The 20,067-nt window shown below is 48.9% G+C and overlaps 1 protein-coding gene across 13 annotated transcripts in view; it reads left to right on the top strand.

The window, feature by feature from the left end:
• Positions 1–20,067, top strand: part of LOC121289241 (choline transporter-like protein 5) — a 478,732-nt gene that overhangs the window by 201,452 nt on the left and 257,213 nt on the right. For all 13 annotated transcript variants that reach the window (XR_005945520.1, XM_041208474.1, XM_041208473.1 and 10 more), the window contains one exon: positions 7,381–7,465. Coding sequence is in view for 9 of the 13 variants with exons in the window: in XM_041208474.1 (XP_041064408.1) it covers positions 7,381–7,465 (85 nt within the window). In the remaining 4 variants the exon portion in view is untranslated. The remainder of the gene's footprint in view (positions 1–7,380; positions 7,466–20,067) is intronic.

Raw genomic sequence — 20,067 nt, forward strand, 5'->3', positions numbered from 1 at the left:
TGAAAAACTAATTAAAGTCATTGATGGGGTGAAAGAACGCACTCCCGGCCGAGGGAATCCCCCCTCCCCCGCACACGTGCGGACATCACGCTGGGTGGGCCTTAATTGGCTCGTCCATGTAAAATGGTTGGATGGGAGAGGTCTGGAGGGTTATGGACTGGGTGCAGGTCAATGGGACGAGCGGAATAATATTTCGGCACAGACTAGAAGGGCCGAATGGCCTGTTTTCTGTGCTGTAGTGTTCTATGGTTCTATGGAGGTGCGCCCGCCCAAGCCTGCTCCCACACTACCCCCCCACCCCCCCCGCAAACAGGGGGGAGAATTTTTCCTACTGTTGTACTGTAGGAACTGCAGTGATCAATTTGCATATAAATTTCCACACAGGGCAATACGATAATGACCAGCTACATCTGTTTGAGCGATTTTAGTTGAGGGATAAATATTGGAGCCAGGACAATGGGGAGGACTCCCCCGGCTTTTCTTTCAACAGTGGCCACCTCCACCCTCGAGACCTGGGCAGCTTCACGTTTCATCCGGGGAGTAGCGTGTCTGATGGAGCAGTGTTCCCTCAGTAACCGCACATGGGAATGTCAGCCTGGAATATGCCCCTCCAAGCCTCTGAAGTGCAGCGGCTGCCTTTGGACTCAGAGGTGAGAGAGCTCGCCCTGAGCCATTGCTGACGCAATCATAGAGTGACTGTGCTGTCAAACAGCAAGTTGACGTTATGCAGTGTTTGTGAGTCAGCTTGGTGACATTTTAGCTTTGAGTCAGGGGTTGTGGATTCAAGCCCCGCTCTGGGTTATCTAACCTCAAATATCGGCGCTCCAGTGCAGCTCTGAGGGCATTATCAGGGGTGCCAACCCACTGCTGAAACGTTCAATCAAGGCCTCAGCTGCTTGTGCCCACATTAAAATATCCATGGCAAAAGCAAAATGCTGCAGATGCTGAAAATCTGAAATAGCGACAAAAATACCGGAAAAGCTGAGCAACAGAGTTAACGTTTCAGGCCGGGGTGACCTTTAATCAGAACCTGGTGGAACAGTTTCAGATGAAAGGTGGGCTCAGCCTGAAATGTTAACTTTATTTTGCTCCATAGTTGCTGCTTGAGCTGCTGAGTATTTGCAGCATTTTTTTGTTTTTATATTAAAATCCTGTGGAACTGTTCAAAGAAAAGCTGAGACCTCTGTAAGCGCCCAGAGCAATTTTCTTCCGTTGACTCCCTCTTGAAATGATGACTTGCTCACACATCTTCACTGCTGCTTGTGGGGACCTTGCCATGTGTAAAATAGCTGCTGTATTCCCCAACAGAGGCTGCTCTCCAACAGGGTCATTAATTCGTTCCTTGCAAAGCGTTTCAGGATACCTCTTCAAGATGTGATGAGGCACAGTATGTGTGAAAGCTCTGCCAGTTTGTCCTGTGATTTACACCTTGAAAAGGATGGTTCTTTCACACTCCTTCACCTCATGTCACTTGCTGTTCTCCTCTGTGTGATTGTACAGACTGACTCACCTAGATTGGAATGGAAGATATGGAAGTTTAACCAGGTTCCTGAACCGGTCTTCCAATGTGGTCCATATCTTTTGGGAAGCCTTTAGTTCTTCTTCTGTTAATCGTGATGTGTTCAGCCTGTGTAGACCTTCATTCCTAATCACTAGACAGATTTTTATGACTTGCTTGACTGGTTCAGACAAGCCTGAATCGAGAAACCATAGCTCTCTGTACACTGTTTAAACATTTTGAATTTGGATAATAAGTCAGCTGCATCCCAAATCAAACTGGGGAATTTTGTGAGCATTGTGACAATTGTTAGTATCTAATAGGTTCTGTTGATGGATGTTAATTACTCAGTAGTTTGAGATAATAAGGTGAATGGGTGTTGGGTATTGGTTGGTTAATTATACTCAGATGTGTATATAAAGAAGAGTTAGCCAGCACTGGGGATAGGGTGTTGGAGTGGAGAAGTAAGCTTGGTGATGAGCAATAAACAATCTCTACCAAAGCATCTTAGCTTCAGTGTTTTCACAACCAGACTTGGGAATTCTCTGCCATTGGTAGCAGAGAGTGGTTGCCTGAAAGTGAAGATTGAAAACTAAGATTTACTTCCAGACAGAAGGTTAGAATTGGGCTTCCTTTTTTTGAGAGAGAGAAGACTGTAATTGAAGACTCTTTGAAGAAAATGACTGAAACCAGGTGTAAGGTGGCAGGATATAATTTCCTCCCAGAGATAAAAACAAAAAAACTGCGGATGCTGGAAATCCAAAACAAAAACAGAATTACCTGGAAAAACTCAGCAGGTCTGGCAGCATCGGCGGAGAAGAAAAGAGTTGACGTTTCGAGTCCTCATGACCCTTCGACAGAACTCGAAACGTCAACTCTTTTCTTCTCCGCCGATGCTGCCAGACCTGCTGAGTTTTTCCAGGTAATTCTGTTTTTGTTTTATAATTTCCTCCCGCTGTTTGTGAAATGGAGCCTGACGATCAATGGAAAAGTACAGTTGATGTATAGATATGGGTTACATCGCTACTGAAAAGAAAGCAAGGGGTAGATCTGGCACTTCCTGCCAAGAGCAAAGTATTCTTGGAACTTGGTGCGCAGGAACTGGACAATGAAGAGGGTTTGGGCATTCTGTTACATTGATATGAAAGATGACTTATTGAATATCTATGAGGCTTGGTTGGACTTTGTTAAATTTAGAAAATTAGATGATTCTTCCATAAAAGAATACATCATGGAGTTTAACCAACTGTATACCTGATTGCAGTGATTTTGCATGGAACCCCCTAAATCAGTACTTGCCTTTTGTAGTGACTGTAGTCTTAAGGAATGTAGTGATTGTAGCTTTAAGATTTATTGCACTGTGTGGTGTCATGTGTTTAGTGCAAATGAATCAGCCCTAAACGCGGTGAACCTTAGGGATGAAGTTTGTGTCTAGTTGTGGATCTTGATGGAAGCATGTAATTGCTGCTGAAGCCCTGTAAATAAAGTTCACTGTTTCTTATGGAAACCTGTGTGGAAAATCAAGTCTATTACACCTTTAAATCATTGGACTGTGCTAGGATATCAAACATGGATAGGCTCTTGGTTTTACACAGTTGGAACATTATTATATTCTTTTAAGGCCTATCATCTCCAGACAGAATGTTAGAGGTATTAATGGCAGCTGGGGAGAAGAAGCAAATTATTATCAAACTACACCGACAATTTGCATATCCCTCTAGCCACAGGTTAAAGATTCTGTTAAAGGATGCAGGAGTACTGGATGAGGAATACACTAGACTTGTCAAGGATATTAGTGAGAAATGTGAGAGTTGTAAAAATTATAAGAGAATGCTATCACGCTCATTAGCGAGAGATTTTAATGAAATTGTAGCGTTGGACCTCCAAGTATGTGAAAAAGAAAAAAAATGTTTTTCTTTTATACTTTGTAGACGTAGTGATTACATTTAGTCTGGCAATGGTAATTTATAGTAAAGACAAAAAAGTAATCATCGATAAGATAATGGAAAGATGGAAGGGAACAGGGCTGGGAGCACCAGCTAAATTCTCACTGGACACTGGAGGAGAATTTGTCAATGATGAATTCAGGAGCGTGTGTGAAAATTTGGAAGTTGTGGTATTGCAGACAGCAGCAGACAGTCCTTTCAGCACTGGGATATGTGAGAGACTTCACGCTGTGATCGACAAAATGCCCTGAAAAGTTTTAAATGACCAACCGAATTGTAAATTGACAACTGCTCTAGTGTGGGCAGTACACGCAAAAAACACGCTGCAGATGCGTATGTGTCAGAAAGGGTTCGTGAGTGGAGGGAAGCCACAGTAGGAAGGGCAGGAAAGACCACAGGGAAATACAAAAACTAGCTGAATGTACAAGACAAGGAGCAGAATATCGGATCTAGGGATTGGCAGAAGGAAGTAAAAATGTGGAAAGCCAGGAAGAGTAGTGTAAGTTCAGGCAGTGGGCGCAATAGTGATCACAGCCCAAGTAAAAGATCAAGAACTTGTAAGAGGAAGTCTAGTCACAGGAGGGACTGGTTGTGTCACAGTCACCCAGATAGGGACAGGAGATCTAATAGGGGACGTCATTTAACAAGAGCAAGGACTAAAGAACAGGTGAGGAGTGTCAGAAAAAGTAGGAGCCCCTACGACAGAGAAACTCTAGTGTTTACTAACAAGTTTGATGGTAAGTTGGTAAAGGAGGCAAAACGAAAAGAACTCGACAATTGGGGAGAGTTTGGTGTTTACACGGAGGTGCCTGATAAAGGACAGCCAGTGTTGTCCCATTGATGGATATGTTCAGAGAAAGTACTTCCCAAAGGTATGTATAGAACTAAAGTCAGACTTAACTCAGGGATTTGAGGAACAACTGTGCAACCAGGAAGTTAGAGCAGAATTCCCAACACCAGGAAAAGCAAGTTTGAGGATTTTCCTCGCACCTTTAGCTACATATTCTTGGGAATGTCAATCTATTGATGACAAAGCAGCATTTTTGCAAGAGGAACAATTCCAAAGAGAAGAATTCTTAAAGCCTCCAAGAGGAGCAGGTGATATAGAGGGGAAATTATGGAGGCTGAACAAGCGTGTTTACGGGCTAAAGGGTTCGGTATTTTTTGGTTAGGTTCATCCTACTAAAAGCTGGTTGTCTTCAGCTAAAAGCAGATCCAGAAATGTTTTATTGAAACGATGAAAGAAAGCTAGCAGGCATTCTCTTAATGCACGCAGTTTATTTCCTGTGGGGGGGATCTGCCACAATTGAGAAATTTTGTGACAGATAAAATTATAAAGGAATTCAAAATCGAAAGTCAGACTTCTGGAGGTTTTAAGTGCAAAGCGTTGGACGTGAGGCAGACTGAGTGGGGAATAACTTTGACTCACCAGTCTTACCTAGAGAATGTTAATAGGATCCCGATAAATTGGGTCAAATTGTCACAAAAGGAAGACTCTATATAGCCAGGGAAGAAGCAGATCAATTAAGAAGCTTAACTGGACAATGAAGTTGCTTATGCGCACAAATGAGACCGGATGCGTGCTATGATGTGTTCGAATTGAGCACCATGCTGAAATACGCCACCATTGGGGAAGTGCTAAAAACAAGCAAGACATTGAAGAGATTCAGTTAGGAAGAACGTACACTCAGATTTCCACACGGGGGCCACCCAGAAGGGATGAAATTACTCATTTTTAGTGAAGCCTCAGAGGCTAACCTTCCCGATGGTTATTCGAGCACAGCAGGTTCCATTATATTTTTAGTGGGAAGAAACAGTAAATGTTGCCCATTAGCTTGGGAATCAAAGAAAATAGAGTCATCAAAAGCACCTTGGCTGCAGATACGCTTGAGCTGGTGGAAGCGACAGATATGGCTGTGTATTTATCGAGTATTTTAAAGGAACTCCCATATAAGGGACAAAATGTGCCCATAGAATGCTCCATAGATAACCGTTCATTCCAGGACAATGGCCACTTGACAAAGAATACGATGGAAAAGAGGTTGAGGATTGATCTCGCGATTGTAAAAGAGATGCTGGATGGGAAGGAGATTTCCAAAAGAAAATGGGCCCACAAAAACAATCTGGCAACATATGATTTCACAAAAAGAGCTACTTGTTGGATATCCTCAAAGAGGGACTCCTTGCATTACAATGGATTAGGAGAGCAAAGGACATTTTCATGTTGTAACCTTATTAATTTATTTTCAATTTTGGTGGTGGTGGGGGGAGGGGCTGCAATGGAGGTGTTAAAGCTTCAACGTATAATAGGATAACATGTATTATTCTTTTTTTCTTACAAATAGCTTTAGTTTGCATATCAATTTAATTTAAAGATAAGAGGGGAATCTGTTAGTATCTAATATTAAATATTCAGCAGTTTAAGGTAATAAGGTGAACAGATGTTGGGGATGGATTAGTTGATTTATACTCTAATGTGTGTATAAAGAAGAGTCGGCCAGCACTGGGAGGATTGTGTGTGAGAAAAGTAAGCTCGGTGGTGAGCAATAAACAGTCTCTACAAAAGCGTCCCAGTCTCAGTGCCTTCTTCACAGGCAGATTTGGGAGTTCGCTCTGAAAGTAATATCCCTTTGATGTTCCTTCTTTGATTAGTACCTGGGACGGGTGTCACTGTAGCCGCTTTCAAATGCTTTTCCAAAGCTCCACACATGAAGACTGGTTGTGGCAGGAACGCACCATGGAATAATGGCGTTTTTGGGTTTTTTTCTCAATCTATTGTTTAGCAACTGCTGGAGGCGCCCATTATAATCACAACCCCCTCTGGCCCGATTTTTATAACGTTTTTTTTTTGTTTGACTTTCCCTCGCTCGCTATCGATCCAGGCCACATCCTGGTCACTCATCTTTCCCGACTGAGCTAACCCGGTGCTGGTCCTCTCGATGGGTTATTCCCACTCATTGAACTGACAGGCTTAGGCACTGCAATCTCACCGTGATGGTTCCATCTGCTGACCAGCTATTTATCTGAGCACTAGCTCGCTGCTGTGTCTTCCACGCTTTTCTTTGCAGTCACCTGCTGTGTTCTCGACACTCTCCAAAGCCGTGACACCATTGCAGCCCGACCAAAACATCAGAGGTTGTCTCATGCCATGTAACATGATCTAAGGCCATGTTGTACCTGAACGTAATCTTGCTGCCAAGCCGTTTGATTATGGCTGAGCACCAGTCGTGTTTTCATAATGATATAAAGACACCAGTCACTCAGAGGGATTGGGGAAATATGTTGTGGGTTCATTTATTAAGACTAGGCACATGGGAACAGTTATACAAAGGTAGAAAGCTTGAACACACCAGAGCTCTGTGTGTGTGCTCTGCTCACAGCAAAAGGGAAACTAAGACTGGATCACATGACATGTTTTCCTTCTAGTGATGTCATGCTGCAAGCCCTTAAAGGCATATTACAACAACAAACAAACAGGTTGAGTATCAACCTGAAAATCCTTCCAACACACACACACCAGTGGCAGGTGGTAAGAGCGGGAGAGATTCCCGGTCAGTCAAGTGATGGAAAGGAGTTGGAGTCTCTGCCATCACTACCTACAGCTCCAGACTACAATATGCATGTTGCCACAGCAACTTGGACTTCCTGAGTGATCTGTAACAAACCTGCAGCACAATGTTCCAGAAGTAGGAACCCAATTTCAGATATTTCTATTCTCTGGCTGGAAGGGGGTGAAGGATTCCCTGTTCCTTTCATGGTTGGGAGGACGGTTGCTATGATCTGTATGTGCCTGTGTGACTCTGGCCCGCTGGGAAGGGTTTCATTGATGTGAAGAACAGTGTGGGGTCTGATGGCTTTAACATCGCCAATCTTCAGATTGGCTTTTCATGAGATGGAGAAATATCAATTAACCTTTTGCATTTCTTTTGTTTACAGCTTGGGTCCATGGGGATCCCAGGAAAGTGGTGTATCCCACAGATAGTCGTGGCCAATTTTGTGGACAGAAGGGAACCGCCAATGAGTGAGTAAAGATTCCGTCTTTGAGCTATTTAGGAATTAGTATTAGGGACCGTAGAGGATGGGGCAGGATCTTCCGGTTGGCGAGAGGGGGATGGGGCCCGCTTGCCGACGTGTAAAATGATGCGGGATGATGTCGGGTGGAACTCCCCACGTCACCCCGCGTCGTTTCCATTTTCAGGTCTGCAGGGGGCGCAGCCGAGTCAGCTGTGCGCTGACCGACTGTCAACGGCCTATTGAGATCATTGAAAAACTAATTAAGGTCATTAATGGACCCGCCTGGTGGGCTTCAGAAAAAGCATAAAACCTCATCCATGGGCAAGATGAGGTTTCACAAGGGTATTTACATTTTTAATAAAGCTTCAATAAAAGTTATGGACGTGTCCCAACTTATGTGACAATGTCACATGAGGGGATATGTCAGGAAGTTTTTTCTGTCATTTGTATTACAGGGACGCGCACATGCGTGTGAGAGTGCATTCCCGGCTTAGGGAATCTCCCCCACCCGCACAGGGAGGGGACAGCGCCTCCTGGCGGACGTCACGCTGGGTGGGCCTCAATTGGCTCGCCCACATAAAATGGCGGTGTGCCCCCGATTGGGGGTGCCAATCAGGGGTGTGCCCGCCCACACCCGCACCTGCACTTCCCGCGCCCACCCCCCCCCCGACTGGGGCAAGATTCTTCCCATGAAGTTCAATACTCAATGCCTGTGGCAAGGTACAATAAAGATAAAGAATGCTGGTAAAATGTTTGGCCTATATCTCGGGGCTGAAATACAATATGTTGGAAGTGATGTTACTGTTATATAAAGCTCTAGTCGAACTCCACCTGGACTAACTGTTCTGGCCAGCGTACCTCGGGTATATTTATGACATATCGGCCTTGGAGGGGACAGCTGTACAGATTCTCCACAACAATACCAGTGCTAAAGGATTTAATCTCAATTGTATAGAATTGTATTCCCTTGAGTTTAAAAGATCAAACTGGGCCCTAATTGTGAACTCTTTAATAGGATTTTAATAGTCATTTGCTAGGGTCGTTACAGAGAACCTATTTCCCCTGGTGGAAGAGTCCAGAACAAGGGGGCTGAACCTTAAAATTACAGCCACGTTGTTCAGGGTTGATGTCAGGAAGCACTTCTTCACACAAACAGGCGTGTAAATCTGGAATTCTCTCCCCCCAAAAAGTTGTTGAGGCTGAGGGTCAATTAAAATTTCAAAGAAGAGATTGATAGATTTTTGATAAGGGTATTGAGTGATATGGAGCAAAGCAGGTTGTTAATTATTTTTTTCAGTGGGTGAGCGTGTTGCTGGCATTTATTGCCCATCCCTAATTTCCCTTGAGAAGATGGTGGTGAGCTGCCTTCTTGAACCGCTGCAGTCCATGTGGTGTAGGTACACCCACAGTGCTGTTAGGGAGGGAGTTCCAGGATTTTGACCCAGCGACAGTGAAGGAACGGCGATATATTTCCAAGTCAGGATGGTGAGTGGCTTGGAGGGGAACTTCCAGGTGGTGGTGTTCCCAAGTGTCTGCTGCCCTTGTCCTTCTAGATGGTAGTGGTCACATGTTTGGAAGATGCTGTCAAAGGAGCCCTGATGGGTTCCTGTAGTGCATCTTTGTAGATGGTACACACTGCTGTCACTGTGAGTCAGTGGTGGAGGGAGTGAATGATTGTGGATGTGGTGCCAATCAAGTGGGCTACTTTGTCCTGGACAGTGTCCAGCTTCTTGAGTCTTGTTGGAGCTGCACTCATCCAGGCAAGTGGGGAGTATTCCATCACACTCCTGACTTGTGCCTTGGAGATGGTGGACCGAGTTTGGAGAGTCAGGAGGTGAGTTACTGTCCCTGACCTGCTCTTGTAGCCACAATATACGGCTGGTCCAGTTCAGTTTCTGCTCAATGGTAACCCCCAGGATGATGATAGTAGGGGATTAGGTGATGGTAATGCCATTGAATGTCAAGAGGCGATGGTTAGATTCTCTCTTGTTTGAGATGATCATTGCCTGGCACTTGTGTGGCATGAATGTTACTTGCCACTTCTCAGCCCAAGCCTGAATGTTCTCCAGGTCTTGCTGCATCTAGACACGGACTGATTCAATGGGCGGAAGTTTCCCAGAATTGTACTAAGTGCGATAGCGGGCGGGTAAAATGGAGTCCTACCCGCTGACGAAAATGGCGGTTTTTCACGCCGTATCATCCTGAGCCCACCTCATTATTTATTCACTCCCGCAAAACAGGCTGTTTCCATGGCGGGTGGGTTCTAATTCAGCCGCCCGCCATCAGCCCGCTGTTGCATCACGCCGGCCGCTATCTTTAAAACGCTCCCGCCAGTAAAGCGCTCATCATCACCAGCTCACCACTGCTGCCTGGGAAACATGGCCAGCAAAGGGAAAAAGACTGTAGCTCCTGCTTCAATGACTGGCCCCTTGAGTGACTGGTGGATGCCATGGAGGCCCACTGGGATGTGCTTTACCCCCACTCTGGTCGACCCGGCTTGGGAGGCGGTGCCAGTGGTGGTCAACGCAAACCCTGCAAAGGAGGACAGCCACCCAGTGCCAAAAAAGGATGAATGATCTCCTCCGCTCCACCAGAGTAAGTCACTCGCTTCATCACTCCCAACTCTCACACTCAAACCCACCATAAATCCACAGGGCCCTCCCTCACTGACAGCGCGAGGGACATCACCATTCACGGTTTCGCACTCACCATCATTGTCCTCATCCCATCCATAAGACCACTCACCACCCACACAGGCCAGGCACACTGATCATCTGGTCTGGTAGGCATCCTGATACACTCTCCCCGATAGAGTCCATGACTCAGGGCCTCCAATCAAGCTCTGAAGAAAACTCTGAAGAGGAATCTGGAGACAACCTCCCTGAAGTCCCATCACAGCCTCACCCACACCCTCCACCAGCACAGAGACACACACCTCGGTGGGACAGAGCTTTAGAGTAGCCTCGGGATCACAATCTGGTGAGCTCATCACACTGTCTGATCCACAGCAGGAAGAGGCAGGGACTTCCCAGGTCCCCGGCACTCGGAGAGCTGCTGGAGGCCAGAATGTTGCTGAGTCCGAGTGAGATGAGGAGCCTCTGGACTCGGCCATGTCACAGTTGCTGGAGCTGCAAAGGCAAACTCGGGAACATCAGGAAGGGATGTCCGCTGCACTCCTCAGGTTGTCAGGCACGATGGAGGAGTCCGTCCACCTTCAGGCTGAGGTGATAGCACCGGCATTGCAACACTCTGAGGTCAACACTGGGAGGATGGCGGCTGCCATGGAGACCTTGGTCCAGGACGTCACTCCTGCACTGCTGCACAGGCTGAACTCCATCGCTGGTGCCATAATTTGCCTCCAACAGTGTGTATGTGAGAGGGGTGTGGGGCAACTCAATCTCCAGCTACCCCTTCCACTCAGAGTCAGCCAGGGTCCCTCGGGCACCCATAGGGAGGAGGATCAGCAGGTGGACACTCTGGGACCATTCACCCAGGTGACTCTGGGAGTGTCCAGCCCATCTGACTCCCCTCTTCCTGTGACCTCAGCAGCTCCAGCTCCACAGGCCGAGGAGGGTGTCACTGCCACACAGCAGGATCCCGAAAGCAGGCCAGGACCCTCCATGTCTCTGCCCCCCAGAGGACAACTGCCAAAGTCATCACAGACAGGGTGTCGCAGTCAGCAGGCTGCCTCCATCACTGCTGTGGATGTCCGGGGAGCACCAAGACACAGTGGCAGGGTTAGGAAGATTAGGTAAAAGTATTTGCACAGCCTGGGCACGGGTGTTGATCACTTGTACACACTGTTTACTATTGTCAATAAACTCCTGAGAAGGTCTCTCTGCCTGTGGCTCCTTGTTCTGAAGAGCAGTGTCCCTGTCACTCTGATGTGAAACCTTTCTGCAAAAGATAAAGGCAGGTGTCTCAGTCCAGGGCCTCTTCCCTGTGTCTGTGCAGCCTTCAGACCACAGCGATGGTCCAGCCTCACACTCCCTGGACACATTACTGATGTCTGCACCTCGATGGTGCTGGTCATTGCTGCCAGAATGTAGTGGGCAAGTGTCACAGAGTTCCCTCATTCTCTCTGTGTGCTCTCAGCATCTTTAAGGTGGGGCTGGCCCCCATCACACCAGCATCTGTGACCAGTGATGCTGTGCACCAGCTCCTGAAAGGCTGAGGTGCCGAAGGCAGACACATCAGATGCGTCTAAAGTTTCATGGCTGCATCTCTGAGATGGCCCTGATCATGGAGCAAGTGAGCTGCCCTCAGCCAGACAGGAGTCAGACATTCTCAGAGGCTGTGTGAAGATCTATGAATGTCCTCACTGCATGTTGTCATCCTCCTCCTGCGATAGAGCGACTATTAGGGCCTCCACTGCATCTCCATGACAGGAGCCTTATCACAGAGGGTATTGGCACTGCCATTAGTCAGACTGGAGTCAAACGTTCACAACTGTGATGTGAGGATCTCCAGGGACACCTCACTGCATGTCGTCATCATCCCCCACAAATCTGGCAGCTATGAGGGCCTCCCGAGTGTGCCTGCCTTATCCGGCCAGTGCGAGAGCCTCATCCCCGTCATCGTCACCACCGAGGACCCCCTCACCCTCATCCCCGTCAGCGTCCTCCTCATCAGAGGAGACCTCCAGCTCCTCCATCTCCTCCCCAGCCAGCTCCTCTCCTAGTTGCAGCGCCAGGTTGTAAAGGGTGCAGCAGACGACGATGATGTGTGACACCCTCTGTGGACTGTATTGCAGGCTCCACCAGACCGGTCCAGGCACCGGAACTTCATCTTCAACATCCCGATGTTCTGATCCACCAGGTTGTGAGCTGCTGCATGAGCCTCATTATAGCGTCGCTCTGCTGCAGTCTGTGGCCACCACACGGGTGTCATCAGCCACGGTCTCTGTGGGTGGCCCTTGTCCTGAGGAGACAACCCTGCAGCCTCTGTGGACCCTGGAAGGCTGCAGGGATCTGAGAGTGACTCAGGATGTAGGTGTCGTGCACAGTCCCTGGAAACCGTGCGCAGACCTGCAGGATGTGTTTGTGGAGGTCGCACACCAGCTGCATGTTCAGTGAGTGGAAGCCCTTGCGGTGGATGAAGTCACTGAGTGTAGCGATGGAGACCTGAGCACCACATGAGTGCAGTCAATCGCACCCTGTACCTGTGGGAATCCCGAGATCCGGGCCAATCCAATGGCCCTTGTATCCTGGCTGTCCCGGTCCTGGGTGAAATGCACAAAGTTGTTGCCATGGAGAAGATGCATCCGTGAGCTCATGGGTACATTTGTGGGTGGTGGATTGTGAAATCGCACAGAGGTCGCTTGTGGAGCCCTGAAAGGAGCCACTGGCTTAGAGATTGAGAACCGGGGTCACTTTCACAGCCACTGGCAGTGGATGCCCTCCATGTCCCCTTGGCACCAAATCCTGCAGTAAGTGGCAGATGTGAGACACCAGGTCCCTAGACATGCGCAGCCGTCAGCGACACTGGTTCTCAGTCATCTGCAGGAATGACAGGCGGTGTCTATAGACCTTGGGTGTCACTAGGTGTCGATAAGCCACAGCTCACTGTCACTCCTGAACAGTGTGTGGGATCCCCTGCTGCCTCTTCATGAGGTTGCTGCTCCTCCCTTTGCGCGGTCAGGAGCCTCAGTCACTCTCTCCTCAGTCTTCTACAGCCTCTGTAGGACAACAGGCACACAGCTCGATCACCAGGCTCCATGCTGCTGACGTGTTCCTCCTGCAGCATGAAAGAGAGAGAGAGAGACGTGGTTATCATGGCTGTACTTAGCACCTTTCCTGACCCTGTGTGACTGCCCCTTCACACTTCCTGGAGAGCGCTGGTCACCCCTGGGATGGTCAGAGATGAGTGAGCTGCGTGGCTGCCCTGTCAGCCTGTGACATGGGGGACACTGGTCCAAACCAGGATGCTGAGATTGCAAAGGGACTGTGAGCACCTCCAGCAGTGACTGTTACATGGCCAGCGTTGTCGAGGAGATTGTACAACGTGTGTAGTCCAACTGCTCCGCGGTCCAGTAAAGAGGTCGTGGACTCGCAGTCTGTGCCGAGGGTGGAGGGGTGGGGAAGGGGGTGGGACGAGGTCTGGAGCATTTGGTGGCCCTTTGGTGCCCCCGGGTTTCTTACACGGGTGGGCAGGATAGGAGCCCGACCCCAATCATCTCACTGTGGTTGCGCCTGATCTGTCTCAGTTACAGAGACATGGTCAGTTTATACAGGGTGTCCCTAATGTGTGGCCACTCCCTTCGCCTACCCTGCCCCCCACCCCGATTGCCTGTGCCCGGGATGCAGCGCCGGGGCAGCGCTTTTCCACCCCTCCCCCCCAGCCCTCAGCAGTCGCCTGTGGGTCCAGGCATCAGTTCCCCCCCCCCAACCCCCGGTGCCCCTGAGACCTGTAAATAACAGTCGAGCTGTGGCGAGCGCTGCTGGTCACTCACCTCAGTCCCCCCCAGAGTGAAGCCGCCAAGCACACATGGCCTGTGTGTTGTTGTGAAACACGTTGACGTGCTTTCCGGCCGGTGTGGATGATGATACGGTGTGTTCCGGAACCTAGTGGGACGGCCTTTAATTATCTGCTAATTTATTACAATCAGCTCCCCGCTGACCGATGGTGAGAAACACTGCCTGTCGTCAGCGAGCTGAGTGGACGATTGCGATCTTCACACCGTCGTGAAGCAGGTCACCTCATATTTTCCCCACACATCACCGATCACACCCACCACCAGCAGGCTCAGAATATTCCACCCAATATCTGAGGAGTTGCGAATGGTGCTGAATATTACACAACCATCTTCCTTTGTGCTAGGTATGACTCTAACCAGCAGAGTTATCCCCCTCTCTTCCCACTGACTCCAGTTTTGCTAGGGCTCCTTGATGCCACACTCGGTCAAATGCTGCCTTGATGTTAAGGGCAGTCACCCTCACCTCACCTCGGGAGTTCAGCTCTTTTGTCCATGTTTGAACCAAGGCTGTAATGAGGTCAGGAGCTGAGTGACCCTGGTGGAACCCAAACTGGGTGTCAGTGAGCAGGTTATTGATGAGTAAGAACTGTCGATGGCACCTTCTATCATTTTGCAGAAGATCGAGAGTTGACTGATGGGGCTGTAATTGGTCGGGTTGGATTTGTCCTGCTTTTTGTGGACAGGATCCACGTGGCATCTGTGACACTGGGGACCTCTGGAGGAGGCTGAGGTGGATCATCCACATGGCACTTCTGGCTGAAGATTGTTGCGAATGCTTCAGCCTTATCTGTTGCACTGATGTGCTGGGCTCCCCCATCATTGAGGATGGGGATATTTGTGGAGCCTCCTCCACCAGTGAGTTGTTTAATTGTCCACCACCATTCACCACTGGATGTGGCAGGACTGCAGAGCTTAGATCTAATCCGTTGGCAATGGAATTGCTTAGCTCTGTCTATCACTTGCTGCTTATGCTGTTTGGCACGCAAGTAGTCCTGAATTATAGCTTCACCAGGTTAACACCTCATTTTTAGGTATGCCTGGTGTTACTCCTAACATGTCCTCCTGCACTCTTCATTGAACCAGGGTTGGTCCCAGCTCTGAAGACGAGTTATACCGACTCAAAACATCAACTCTGTTTCTCTCTCCACAGATGCTGCCAGACCTGCTGAGTTTATCCACATTTTCTGTTTTTATTTTGACATCCTGGCTTGATGGTAATGGTAGAGTGGGGGATATGCTGGGCCATGAGGTTACAGATTGTGTTTGAGTACAATTCTGCTGCTGCTGATGACCCACAGCGCCTCATGGTGGCCCAGTTTTGGAGTTGCTGGATCTGCTCTGAATCTACCTCATTTGCGTGGTAGTACCACACAATCCAATGGAGGGTACCCTCAATGTGAAGATGTGGCTTGGTCTCCATAAGGACTGTGCAGTGCTCACTCCTACAAATCCCATCATGGACAGATGCATCTGCAGCAGGCAGGTTGGTGAGCACGAGGTCAAGTGTGTTTTTCCCTCTTGTTGGTTCCCTCACCACCTGCTGCAGACCCAGTCTAACAGCTATGTCCTTTAGGACTCGGCCAGCTCAGTCAGTAGTGATACTACCGAGCCACTCTTGGTGATGAACATTGAAGTCCCTCACCCAGAGTACATTCTGCGCCCTTTGCACCTTCAATGTTTCTTTCAAGTGGTGTTCAACATGGAGGGGCACTGATTCATCAGCTGAGGGAGGTCTGTACGTGGTAATCAGCAGGAGGTTTCCTTGCCCATGTTTGACCTGATGCCATGAGACTTCATGGGGTCTGGAGTGGATGTTGAGGACTCCCAGGGAAACTGTATACCACTGTGCCGCCACCTTTGCTGGTATTAGTCTGTTCACCGCTGGGACAGGACATACCCAGGGGCGGTGATGGTGGTGTCTGGGACATTATCTGTAAGGTATGATTCCATGAGGATGACTATGTCAGGCTGTTGCTTGACTAGTCTGTAAGACAGCTCTCCCAATTTTGGCACAAGCCCCTCAGATCTTAGTAAAGAGGGGTGTGATAAAATGAGTTAAGATATAGACCCACCATGATGAACTTGAATGGCAGAACATTGAGGGGCTGAATGGGGGCACAGACTCAGGATAAGGGGTCGATAATTTAGGTTTGAGATTAGGAGAAATGATTCCGCTCAAAGGGTGTGAACCTTTGGAGTTCTCTACCCCAGAGGGTTGTGGGTGCTCCACTGTTGAAGACATTTCAGTCTGGGGACAGACAGAGTTTTTGTCTCTCAGGGAATTAAGGGATATGAGGACCAGGTGTGAAATTGGAGTTGAGGCCGAAGACCAGCCATGATCGTATTGAATGGTGGAGCAGGCTCGATGGGACCGGTGTGCCACTCCTGCTCCTATTACTTGCGTTCTTGTGTTTCCTGTTCCGAGGGTTCCTCATGGTTGACAGGCAGCAGCACTGATGAGAATCTTAAACTATCGATTTTTGATTGAACTGAATGTTGGTTGGGATGAGTCATACATCAGTCAATGCGTTCCCTCCCAAGGCAATTTTCTATGATGTGTGAAAGCAGAGTTGGACAGGAGATTTAGGTTAATCAAGAATAGAAGACTTGTTTTTACATAATGACTCTCATAATGTCACAAAACAATCCACACGCAGTGAATGACTTTCTCCGAATCAGCCTGGATTATGCATGCAAATCTTTGTAGAGTGGGGCTCAAAGCCACGAATGAGCCTGAGTCACAGGAGCCAACCGCTGTATCATGTCTGCTTAAACATTGAAAATGGTTTCTCTGGAGGGGGGCTCACACACAGCAGCCGATTTGTACACAGCAAGACTCCACAAATAGTAATAATCTGTTCTTTTTAAGTGATACTGTTTAAGGATTAAGTACTGACCAGGGTATGAGGGAAATCACACCTGATTTTCCGAGAAATAGTGCCATGGGATCTATTAAACCCACTTGAGAAATCAGACGGAATTTCAGTTTGATGTGTCATTTGAAAGCAGACACCCCTGGTAGGGTGGCGCTCCCTCATTACAGTCCCTCTGATAGTGCAGCGCACCCTCAGCACTGACCCTCTGACAGTGCTGCACTCCCTCATTACAGTCCCTCTGATAGTGCAGCGCACCCTCAGCACTGACCCTCTGACAGTGCTGCACTCCCTCATTACAGTCCCTCTGATAGTGCAGCGCACCCTCAGCACTGACCCTCTGACAGTGCAGCACTCCCTCAGTACTGACCCTCTGACAGTGCAGCACTCCCTCAGTACTGACCCTCTGACAGTGCAGCACTCCCTCAGAACTGACCCTCTGACAGTGCAGCACTCCTTCAGTACTGACCCTCTGACAGTGCAGCGCACCCTCAGTACTGACCCTCTGACAGTGCAGCACTCCCTCAGTACTGACCCTCTGACAGGGCAGCACTCCCTCAGTACTGACCCTCTGACAGTGCAGCGCACCCTCAGTACTGACCCTCTGACAGTGCAGCACTCCCTCATTACAGTCCCTCTGATAGTGCAGCACTCCCTCAGTACTGACCCTCTGACAGTGCAGCGCACCCTCAGTACTGACCCTCTGACAGTGCAGCACTCCCTCATTACAGTCCCTCTGATAGTGCAGCACTCCCTCAGTATTGACTCTAAAACAGTGCAGCTATCCCTCAGTACTGACCCTCCGGCAGTGCCGCCCTCCCTCGGTACTGACTCTCCGTAACAGCAACTTTCCCTCAGCACTGACCCTTTGACAGCGCAGCACTCCCTCAGTGCTGACCCTCTGACAGTGCTGCACTCCCTCAGCGCTGACCCTCTGACAGTGCTGCACTCCCTCAGCGCTGACCCTCTGACAGTGCTGCACTCCCTCAGCGCTGACCATCTGACAGTGCAGCACTCCCTCAGCGCTGACCCTCTGACAGTGCAGCACTCCCTCAGCGCTGACCCTCTGATAGTGCTGCACTCCCTCAGCGCTGACCCTCTGACAGTGCTGCACTCCCTCAGCGCTGACCCTCTGACAGTGCAGCACTCCCTCAGCGCTGACCCTCTGATAGTGCTGCACTCCCTCAGCGCTGACCCTCTGACAGTGCTGCACTCCCTCAGCGCTGACCCTTTGACAGTGCTGCTCTCCCTCAGCGCTGACCCCCTGACAGTGCAGCACTCCCTCAGCGCTGACCCTCTGACAGTGCTGCACTCCCTCAGTACTGACCCTCTGACAGTGCTGCACTCCCTCAGTACTGTGCTATGTGACAGTCTGGAGTGTGTGCTTTAGTCTCTGAAGTGGCTGCTCCATCAATGGTAATGTTTGAAGATTTATTATTAAGGTAGTGGACACCTGGACTGGAGTGTTCTGCCCTCCTTTGTGAATAGGGACTTCCACCTCTTAAAGATACTTCATGGTTAATCTGCAATATTGTACAGTGCAAAGTGTACAGATGAAATCTGCCTTTGAATGTCCTGTGGTGTCTGGAAAACAGTTCAAACTGCATTTGTTAGGTGAAATGTATTCTGACTCCCGGTAAGTGCATCCTCTGAATATTTCTCAGATGTTGCCTTGTGGTTATGATGGTGGATGTTGAATCATGGAGTAGAGAAGGAGGCCATTCGGCCCATCTATCCCGTGCTGGCTCTTATTCCCACTCACCCCTGTCCGTCCACGCTTTCTCCATCGCCCTTCAAAATATTTGTCCAAATTCCTTTTCAAAGTTATTACTGAATCACCTTCCGCCTCTCTTTCAGGCGACGTGTTCCAGATCACAACAACTCGCTGCCTGAAACAATCTCCTCCTCATCTCCCCCTCTGGATGGTATTTTCTGGCACAGAAACAGACCATCTGGTCCAACAGTTCCATCCTAATGTTTCTGCTCCGCACGAGCCACCTCCCATTCCTCTTCATCTGATCATTTTTTTAAAATATGCATACATGGAGTGTGGGCCTCTCTGGCGAGGCCAGCATTTATTGCCCATCCCTAATTGCCCCTTGAGACGGCGGTGGTGAGCTGCCTTCTTGAGCCGCTGCAGTCCCATGTGGTGTAGGTACACCCACTGCGCTGTTAGGGAGGGAGTCCCAGGATTTTGACCCAGCGACGGTGAAGGAACGGCCGATATATTTCCAAGTCAGGATGGTGAGTCTCTTGGAGGGGAACTTCCAGGTGGTGGTGTTCCCCATGTGTCTGATGCCCTTGTTCTAGTTGGTAGCGGCTGTGGGTTTGGAAGGTGCAGCTTTGGTGAGTTCCTTGGCATATCCTGCTGTTCCTTTCTCCTTCATGTTTTTATCTGAGCTGCATCATTGCCAATTTGGCGCGATGGTGACATATGGGTAATATCATTGGGCTAGTAATCCAGAGGCCCAGGTTAATGCTCTGGGGGCAAGGGTTAAAATTCCACTGGGATAGTTGGTGGAATTTAAATTCAATTAATGAATCCGGAACATAAAACTAGTCTCAGTAATGGTGACCACAAAACTATTGTCACTTGTTGTAAAAACCCATCTGGGTCACTAATGTCCCTTTAGGGAAAGGAAATCTGCTGTCCTTATCCCGGTCTGGCCTACATGTGACTCCAGACCCACAGCGACGTGGTTGACTCTTGGCTGCCCCCGAAGTGGCCGAGCAAGCCCCTCAGTTCAGCGGCAATTAGAGATGGGCAACAAATGTTGGCCTTGCCAGCGACGCCCACTTTCCATGAAAGAATAAATTTTTTTTAAAAAAAAGTTCACCCCTGCTGCAGGGGCAGGTCCCACATTCTTACCCCTCAAACCCAGGTCCAGCCGAGCTTCTATACAAGTTGAACATCGTTTCTCTGCTTTTAATTCCATCCCTTTTGACTGAATGCCTGGTTTGCAATTTTCCTTGCCTTTATTAACCTGTGTCGCTACATTTAGGGACTTGTGTATTTTTACCCCACATTAGCACCTTCAATCCTGCTGCAGCACTTATTTTCCGCCCTCTATCTTTGCACCAAAATGCAAAATCTCACAGTGACCTACCTCGAAATTCATTTGATAATAACACTCCCGCAATGCCAGCTTATTCATCGCTTCCATGCTCTGTCGCTCCTCCTCTCTATTATGTACCCCACCCAGTTTGGTGCCATCCACAGACTTTGAGATTGTGTTTTCCTTTGTGTCCTGTGGTGTTCAA

The sequence above is a fragment of the Carcharodon carcharias genome, chromosome 16 (assembly GCF_017639515.1).
Source record: "Carcharodon carcharias isolate sCarCar2 chromosome 16, sCarCar2.pri, whole genome shotgun sequence".
Taxonomy (NCBI): domain Eukaryota; kingdom Metazoa; phylum Chordata; class Chondrichthyes; order Lamniformes; family Lamnidae; genus Carcharodon; species Carcharodon carcharias.